Genomic DNA, 9832 nt, shown 5'->3' on the forward strand with positions numbered 1-9832 from the left:
AATAGAAAACACTGACAGATACTATAGGAGTCACATGCTCACAATCAGTACCAGATACTGTTGAAAAGAGAGTTAATCCCACACTTGCATTCATTGCGAGAGACTGACAGATACATAAAAGATATCCACACTCACATAGAGTAACAGAGACTGACATGCAGAACTTGAAACACACATATGCATTGTTGCAAAGTCTGAAAGGTATTGAGTCAATCCCATAATCAGATACAGTGTCAAAGACTGATAGGCATATTTGAGTTCACTTCCATAGAATAACAGAGATTTTCACGTACAGAATGAACCTTATTTCACATTCAGTCTGAATACTGACAGATACACAATGAATCCTACAATCATGTTCAATACCAAGTTCAGACAGACACCATATATACCCCCCACTTATTCACAGTATCATAGACTGACAGACACAGAGTGAATCACAAAATCAATTAATTTCAGAGACCAGCAGATAGAGAGTTAATCTCACTCTCACAGAAAGAACCAGAGATTGACATATATACATTGATACCCAAGCTCACATAAAATGACAGACACATAATTAAAACCATGGCATATATAGTACTTGAGACTGACACATAGAGAATGAATCACACAGTCACATTTAGTTCCAGACACTGACAGATACAGAATGATATCCACATTCAACCACAGTAGCAGATAGATACAGAAGCTGCCACGCATACAATACTCATGATTGACATACAGAATGAATCACGCAATCACATTTAGTTTCATAGACTGATACTCAAATAATCTCACACTCAGACACAGTACCACAGACAGATAGATGTAGAATTAAACTCGCTGTCACAGAATGTACCAGAAAGTGTCAAAATTAATCTCATACAGTACAAAAGATGGATGGAATTTGTCACACTCAATGTAATCACCTGCACTGAGCACGCCAAGCGCAAGACGGTCACTGCCATGGATGTGGTGTACGCTCTGAAACGGCACGGCCGCACTCTCTACGGATTCGGCGGCTGAACAATTCCACCCTTTTCAGCAAACACACAACAAAGGCTCTTCTAAGAGCCACCCACCGCCTCACAGAGCAAGCAGTGACCTAGAAACGGGAGCTGGGAGAGGCTGTTTAGAACAGTTCAATCAATCTGAAATATTTCAGATTTCCAGCATTCGCAGTATTTTGCTTTTAATTCTTTGTTCAATCAATCTGCTGTGTTCGGGATGAAAAAAAATGGAATCCCCGAATTTGACATTTCAGTTGCAGCAAGGATGTGCAGTGGATTTGATTTTCTAAACGGGCTGTGTAAACAGTGCCCGATGCTCCACAGTTAGTTATTTCCCCAGTCGACACATGCCCTCAGTGAAAAGCCACATCACTCCTCCAGAATCACTCATTGTTTTCATAGAATTTCAAAATGATTTCGCTGCAATGAGGGAATCCGAGAGTTTTGCAGCAGCCGTCACTGGAACCAGACCCACTTGTGATGTTATTTCCCCCGAGACGGTGTTTCCTGCACTGAAACTGACAGGGTTTGTGAAACTGATCAGTTTCAGCTCAATCATTCAGGGACCTGGAATTCCCGCAGTTTGAGCCCGCGCCATCCCGAGCTCACTTCTGATTGGTCACCCTCTTCCCATTCACATGTCTTAACCAATCGCAGAGCTTCGAATTAGAAAATACAACAAATCACTGGCTTAAATTGGCAGACAGTTTGAATTCGAAAAATCCACCAATTTCAGTGTCGGAAAGAAGCGAATTGATGGAAAATCTGGCGTAAGTTTAAAGCTGTTCGTAAAATCGCGCCAGGACTTTGTGCTGATAAAAGCGGAATTAAAAGTTTTTGATGGGTTATATATATTACGTAGTTCTAATCTAATTTTTTGTCTACTTATCTGTATCTGGCGGGAAAAGACTCTATTCAGCAATCTGTAACGGGACAAAGAACTCAAACTTGGTGTTAAAGTAATAAATTAGACAGGCTTTGAGGGGAGTGAGAAATCACCGAAACAGATGCTTAAACATTTGAAATAGTTCTCATTCGGTCCTGTTACTGACATTTTGGAATCAGACAGGAACCAGCCCTTTCACAGAGACTGTGGGTGGCTCTGAAAAGAGCCTTTGGTTTATAAGATGACATTTTGGCCGCTTTACTTTTTCTGGGAGCTCTGAGCGCTGGTTTTCTTGGGCAGCAGCACGGCCTGGATATTAGGCAGCACCCCACCCTGAGCGATAGTCACCCCTCCCAGCAGCTTGTTGAGCTCCTCGTCGTTGCGCACGGCCAGCTGCAGGTGTCTGGGAATGATGCGGGTCTTCTTGTTGTCCCGGGCCGCGTTGCCAGCCAGCTCGAGGATTTCAGCGGTCAGATACTCGAGCACAGCAGCCAGATAGACCGGGGCTCCGGCACCCACACGCTCAGCATAGTTACCCTTTCTTAGGTGCCTGTGAACACGACCCACCGGGAACTGCAGTCCAGCCCGGGAGGAGCGAGACTTGGCCTTGGCCCGAGCTTTGCCGCTGGTCTTTCCTCTTCCAGACATTTCCACAATCTCACAAAGACTTTCACAAAGAATGGATATTTTCCGCAGCATTTACTTTACTTATAGACTGAAAACTCTCCCCATTGGTCGCTACAAAATTCACCTCATTTGCCTATATTCTTCACCAATCAAGTCACTGACAAACACAGTGGGCGGGATTTTCCCGCCACAACATCAGAAGCAGAAAATGTGTCAATTTCAAAAAGCCCGCCAATTTCATTGTCAGAAAGGAGCGGATCAAAATAAATGTCATCCTCAGTCAAATATTTAAAATCCCTTCTCTTTATTTTGTTCTATTCAACTCTTTCCGTCACCAATTACAGACGCGGGTTTAAAATGTTGTTTAAATTGTGGATCTTTCTCCAATCGCTTTCAAACTGTCCCGGGCGGTACTAAATCCCTGTTCACAGCATTTCCCTGAAGCGAAACGTTCAGTTTATCTTCAATCAGAGCCCAGTGTCCTTCTCTGAAAAGAGGGAGCCGGATCGAGTCCTCAAACTGCCCTTAGTCTGCTGTGTAATAATCCCATTCCGGGCTGTTACAGTGTGGAGAGTTGCTGTTAATAAAATGATGAATTAGTTCACATTTCAGGAATAGAGTGAAGGGACTGAGGTCTGACCCTTACCGCTGAAAGCAGCTGTTAATGCGGTCATTCAGGGGCTGTGCAAAACCACAATAACAGCTTTATGCAAAAAAGGAAAGGCGGATGAGCGGATTATGGGTTTGAGTTCGGTTTATGGGACAGCAGGCAAAAACACAAGAGTGGGACATTTATTATGTTACACATTGTCTTAAAATGATTTCATAGAGATGTTCGGATGCAGCTTTTTCAGAGAGATTGTGGGTGGCTCTTAAAAGAGCCGTTGTGTTTGATCTGTTTTTCAGTTCATTGTGCAGTTTTACTTGGAGCTGGTGTACTTGGTCACCGCCTTTGTCCCTTCCGACACGGCGTGCTTGGCCAGCTCCCCGGGCAGCAGCAGGCGCACGGCGGTCTGGATCTCCCGGGAGCTGATGGTGCTGCGCTTGTTGTAATGGGCCAGACGGGAAGCCTCACCCGCGATGCGCTCGAAAATATCGTTCACAAACGAGTTCATGATGCTCATGGCCTTGGAGGAGATGCCGGTGTCGGGGTGAACCTGCTTCATCACTTTGTAGATGTAGATGGAGTAACTCTCCTTCCTCGACTTTCTGCGCCTTTTGCCGCCCTTTGCTGATGGTTTACTCACAGTTTTCTTGGCGCCCTTCTTAGCAGCTGCTTTCTTCTTCTCCTCAACCATCTTCAGATTCAATTTCAGACACAGAAATAAACCAAACCCCTTCCGAGTGCGGATTAAATAGACAATCCCACAGCTCTATGCTAATGAGGGATGGGGGAAAGTAAAGATTGTGATTGGGTGATTGGGAGTGATGTCACAATGGTTTTTCATTGTAATTCTGTAAGTGGTCTCTTTCGCCATCCAATCAGATTAAATATTTGCAACCAATCACAAACACCCTGACTGCAATCAGGAAGTATATTGCACAAAGACTCTCTCCAGCCCCAGTTTGTATTGAAAGAGCTGCTCACTGTGTCGCGCTTCCTCGAAATGTCCTGGCTGTTGTTGGGAGGACACTTATTGACTGATTCTGTGTCGTTGTGTCTCTGCTATTGCATGTGAGTGTGCAATTAATTTCATTTTTAGTCTAGGCTACTGTGTTTGAGTGTTTTATGTAATTTGGTAACTCAGTCTCTGGTGCTGTATGGATTCATTCTGTCTCTGTCAGGTACTGTGTTTGAGTGTGAGGAGATGAGGTGGAGTGTTGCAGCAAGGAAGATGGAAAAGAGCATTGGTGACGATGACAGCCTTACTTGACGTAGTTTGCACTCGGATTGGGTCAGTGATAGATCCGTTGGCAAGGATTACAGCTTGCATGTCGTAGTGCAGTATGTTTGAGGAGGACATTCCATAATCCCTCTCGGTTGGTAGAGTCGAAGGCCTTTGTCAGGTCAGAGAAGGCCATGTATAAAAGTTGCTGCTGCTCCCTACATTTTCTTGAAGTTGTCTTGCTGTGAAGATTATGTTCACTGTGCCTGTTGATGGACACAATCCACATTGTGTTTCCAGTAGGAGCTCTTCAGCCACGGGGAGGAGGCAGTTGAGAAGGACTCTTGTGATGACCTTCCCTGTGGTGGACAGCAGCGATACCCCTCTATAGTTAACACAGTCGGTTGTGTCAACTTTTTTTAAAGATGATCACAATTACCGCATCACGGTGATCCCCTGACATGCTCTCCTCCTTCCAGATGAGGGAAATGAGACATGTATTTGTGTCGAGTGTTTCTCTGCCATATTTTAGAATTTTGATGTGAATTCTATCTATTCTGGCAGCCTTATTGTTTTTTTGGCGATCCATCTCTAGTGTCATGTGTGAATGTGGGATTCATTCTGTACCTGTCACTCACTGGTACTTTGTGAAAGTGTGAGTTACATTCTGTATTTGTCAGTCTTCAGTATTGTATGTGAGTGTGGAATACATTCTGTCAGTGGCACAGTATGTGAGTATTTGATTCATTCTGTTAGTCTCTGGAATGTTATGTGATTTGGGACTTAGTCTGAATCTGTCAGTTGTTCTGTATATGTGGAATTCAAGCTATATCTGTCCGTAGCTCAGTGTGTGTGTGAGTTCATTCTTTATCTGTCAGTCTCTGGTGATTTATGTGAGTTTGGCAGTCACTGAATCTGCCAGGTACTGTAGGAGTATTTGAGAATGATTTTGTATGTGTCAGTCTTTGCTACTACATAGGAGTGTGGGATTAATTCTGTATCTGTCAGCCTTTGGTAGTGTGTGTGATTGTGGGATGAATTAATTAGCAGTCATTGGTGCCCAGTATGAATGTGGAAATCATTCTGTAACTCAGTCTGATATTGTTATGTGAGGGTAGGAATCAGATGTATCTTTCAATCCCGGGTGCTGACTGTGAGCATGGGATTCATTCTGTACCTGTCGGTGGTACCGTATCTATCTGTGGGATTAATTCTGTACCTTTCAGTCACTGGTATTGTGTATGAAAGTGGGATTAATTCTAGATCCGCCACACATTGGTTGTGTGTGTGTGTGTGTGTGTGCATAAGAACATAAGAAGATACGAAATAGGACAGGAGTAGACCATTTGGCCCATCAAGCCTGCTCCGCCACTCAATAAGATCGTGGCTGTTCTGATTGTGGCCTTAACTTCACTTTCCTGCCTGCCCCCATAACCATTGACTCTGTTGTAGATCAAAAATCTGTCTATTGCTGCGTTGAATATATTCAATGATACAGCCTCCACAGTCCTCTGGAGAGCAGAATTCCAAAGATTAACAACCCTCTCAGAGAAGAAATTCCTCCTCATCTCCTTCTTGAAAGAGAGACTGCTTATCTGAAACTCTGGCCCCTAATTCTACAATCCCCCACAAGGAGAAACGTCCTCTCAGCATCTACCTGTCCAGCCCACTGAGAATCTTTCAGGTTTCAATAAGATCACCTCTCAATCTTCTAAACTCCAGTGAGTATAGACCCAGCCTGCTCAACTTTTTCTCATAAGACAATCAAACATCCCAGCAATCAGCCGAGTGAACCTTCTTTGAAGTGATTCCAATGCAAGTATATTCCTCCTTATGTAAGGAGACCAAAACTGTATGGGGTTGGGATGTCACTAATGCCCTGTAAAGTTATGGCAAAACTTCCTTACTTTTATACTCCATTCCCCTTGCTAAAAATGCCAATTACTTGCCATACCTTCATGCTAACATTTTTGTAATTCATGTACCTGGACACCCAGATTCCTTGGTGCAGCAGCATTCTGCAGTCTCTCTCTATGTAAATAATATTCTGTTTTTCTATTCTACCTGCCAAAGTAGACAATCTCACATTTCCCCATATTATACTCCAACTGCCAAATGTTTTCCCACTGACTTAACCTATCTATATCTCTTCACAGACACATTGTGTCCTCCTCACAACTTGCTTTCCTACCTATCTTTGTACCATCTACAAATTTGGCAACAATATACTTGGTCCCTTCATGCAAGTTATTAATATAGACCATAAATAGTTGAGGCCCCAGCACTGTACCTGTGGCACTCCATTAGTTACAGTTTGCCAATCTGAATATGCTCCATTTATCCCCACTCTCTTTTCTGTGAGTTAGCCAATCCTATATCCATGTGCGTGTAGTTTTCAGTTTGTATCTGTCAGTGTCTGGTACTCTATGTGAGTTTTGGACTCTTTCTCAATCTCTCAGTGCTACTATTTGTGTGTTAGGTTGCTTTAGATGACTCAGGCTGAGGTACTGTGAGTGAGTGCAATAATCAACCTATACTTTTCAGCATCTGGCACTGAGCATGTGTATCAGCATCACTTTATCTGTCAGTATCTGGTACTCTGTGTGAGTGGGGGATTCATTACATAACCTTCCGTCCCTGGGACTGTTTGCAAGTCTGGATTCATTCTGCATAAAATGTCAGCACAGCAGCAGGCCACAGATGTGGTTGGTTTTAAGCAGACAATATGTTTGAAGTTTTGCCAAGTATTAAATATCTGTCACTGTGAACATAATAGCGAAAGATAATGTATCTTTCAATCTGATACAGGATTGATGTGCAAATGTAACTCAGGCTGTACTAATCAATTTGATCAATGCCATTCAGTCTGACTCTGAGGGAGAATCTTGGACTTGTGTGTTAAATGAGCTCAGTCTGGAATTGTACAGTATCTTCCATCTGACACTATGAGGTTTCAGGACTGGTATGTAATTTATAGCTCAGACTAAACTCATCAAATTTATAATGTATCTTTTAGTTTCACAATCCGGATGAGCTTTAAACTGGAATCTGAGTTTGTATCTCAGGTTATACGATATTTCAGAATCTCTCAATCTGATTATGCATTTTAGATTTGGACTTGTATCTAATGTATATGTCTGGACACATTATGGGAATTAATACTGATAATAAACTGATAACATGTGTAAATCTTGGGGTGGTATTTAACTTGAATCTCAGATTATATTAGTTTAGTTTAGAGATACAGCACTGAAACAGGCCCTTCGGCCCACCGAGTCTGTGCCAACCATCAACCACCCATTTATACTAATCCTACAATAATTCCATATTCCTACCACATCCCCACCTGTCCCTATATTTCCCTACCACCTACCTATACGAGGGGCAATTTATAATGGCCAATTTACCTATCAACCTGTAAATCTTTTGGTCATGTGGGAGGAAACCAGAGCACCTGGAGGAAACCCACGCAGACACAGGGAGACCTTGCAAACTCCACACAGGCGGTACCCAGAATTGAACCCGGGTCGCTGGAGCTGTGAGGCTGCGGTGCTAACCACTGCGCCGCCCTTAATTCTGTAACTTTGAAAAGGGAACCATGTGTCAGTTCTATGTGTATTTAATTTGTAGCTGAGGTTGCACTATTGTGGGATTGACACACTGATAATTTGATAGTGGGTGAGAATTTGGGCTGGGATTTATGTATCTACCTGTCAGTGGTACTGAGTTGGGGTGACATGGAAACAACGTCTGTCTCTCCTGTTCTGTTGGATAGATGGATTGAAAATGTGTCTCTGGAACTATTTCTGCTGTCTGAGACTGTGGAACTGATGACCTGTCTGTGTCTCTGCGCTCTGTGAATGATAATGTCCGGACTGTGTGTGAGAAGGAGCTGGTGACACTCTTCCTTGTAACTTGGGTGGAGGAAACATCACATTTATTCTGGTTCATTCAATTATTTGTCTGTTTGAACAAAAGTATGTTTATAACTAAAATACAGGTGAGATAGAAGATACAGGATTTTAATGAATTTAATCTCTCGAATAATAATGAGCCCCCACAAAGGAAGCCCAGTCATACAAATATTATCATTGTTTGACTGCACTGCAGTAACAGGTTCTTCCCATTCTGTCTCCTTTCCCCGTCGACACACAGCCTGAGAATGGCCTCTCCCTTCCCCCACTCACTCCATGTTCCGGGACTAGTTGATTCTCAATTCCACCTCTTACAAACAGCCCCCGCCTGCCCCTGAACTTGCCCTGGACTCGATGGTGATCTCTGAGTCAATCTGCGGACACGCTCCCAAAGCGATGTGCTGCTGGAAGGAGGCTGCTGTTTGCTCCCTTTCCCCGGGACCGGGATCTCTCCATTCGCGGCTGTTTTGAACCATCTTCTTCCGCTCACAGGCAGTGCTGGGGGAGGGGAGCGCAGGCGCAGATTCCGGCAACAATTCCGCAAACAGAAACATGGAAAATTTCCGGCGCAGAATGAGGCCATTCGGCCCATCATGTCCGTGCCAGCGCAAAGAGAGCGATCCAGCCTTTTCCCACAGTTTCTTGTTATTGGACAGTGAAGTGTGGAAACAGAAGCGGACAGTCAGGATGTGGGGAGTTACACAAAGAGAATCTATTATAGGCACCAGGTGAGAAGTGTGAAGGACACATTTTGAACAGCGGCTGTTTGGTTTCGCCTAAACGGTTAGACCATGGGAGCGGGAACTGGAAATCTGACCTGTGTAAAAGTCCCTGTTCCGTCGGTCAGTCCCATTCATGGCCCAGCGGATTGTTTCTGGATGTTATTTAATTGTTGTAAAATGGCCAAAGCCTCTGGTGTGCAGTAGCTGGGGGCTGCAGGACTGCAGTGGAATCAGACACTGACTCTGTTTGTATTGCTGGGTTTCCTTTGTGATTGTTCACAATGATTATTCATTCAAAGATTGTTTTGGTCTCTCTTGTCACTTCCACCACACCTCTTCCTGAATTATAATAAATACTTTTTCTTTCTACAGGCAAATACTTGAAGGAAGTAGAATAAATATAATGATGCCTCAGCACAAGGGGAAGTGCAGCCGGCTCCTCACACACAGTAAGTACAGTATCATTCAGAGAGAAAAGAGACATCAGTTCCACAATCACTGCCAGCAGTACTAGTCAGACTGGCACTGATCCCAAGTTCCAGAGACTAACAGTCAATCCAACAGTCACACAGAGCATGACAGACTGAAGTTGTTTCCATTTCCCCCCAACTCTGTCCCACTGACAGGTAGATACATCAATCCCAGTCCAAAATCACATCCACTGTCAGATTGCAAGGCACTGTGTCACTCTCACAAGAGAGCATCCTTTACTACAATTTCAATGTCAGACAGAACGGACAAACAGTACCTGATTGTGAAGTACAGAATTAATCTCAATAATGTAACCAGACTGCAGACTGAGCTACATGTTACACACAACTCCACAAATATCACAAGTGGTCAGACTGGAGGATACAGTATTAAT

General features: G+C 43.6%; 1 protein-coding gene across 1 annotated transcript; it reads right to left on the reverse strand.

Moving 5' to 3' along the window:
• Positions 1-3232: 3232 nt before the first annotated feature.
• Positions 3233-3983, reverse strand: LOC137350403 (histone H2B 1/2-like). The gene is made up of 2 exons (XM_068015066.1): positions 3885-3983; positions 3233-3794 (listed from the first exon to the last, which is right to left on the reverse strand). Exons 1-2 carry the CDS (start codon positions 3981-3983, stop codon positions 3426-3428), a joined length of 468 nt encoding a protein of 155 aa, XP_067871167.1. The 3' UTR covers positions 3233-3425.
• Positions 3984-9832: the final 5849 nt, after the last annotated feature.

This window comes from Heterodontus francisci, chromosome 35 (assembly GCF_036365525.1).
Source record: "Heterodontus francisci isolate sHetFra1 chromosome 35, sHetFra1.hap1, whole genome shotgun sequence".
Lineage (NCBI taxonomy): Eukaryota > Metazoa > Chordata > Chondrichthyes > Heterodontiformes > Heterodontidae > Heterodontus > Heterodontus francisci.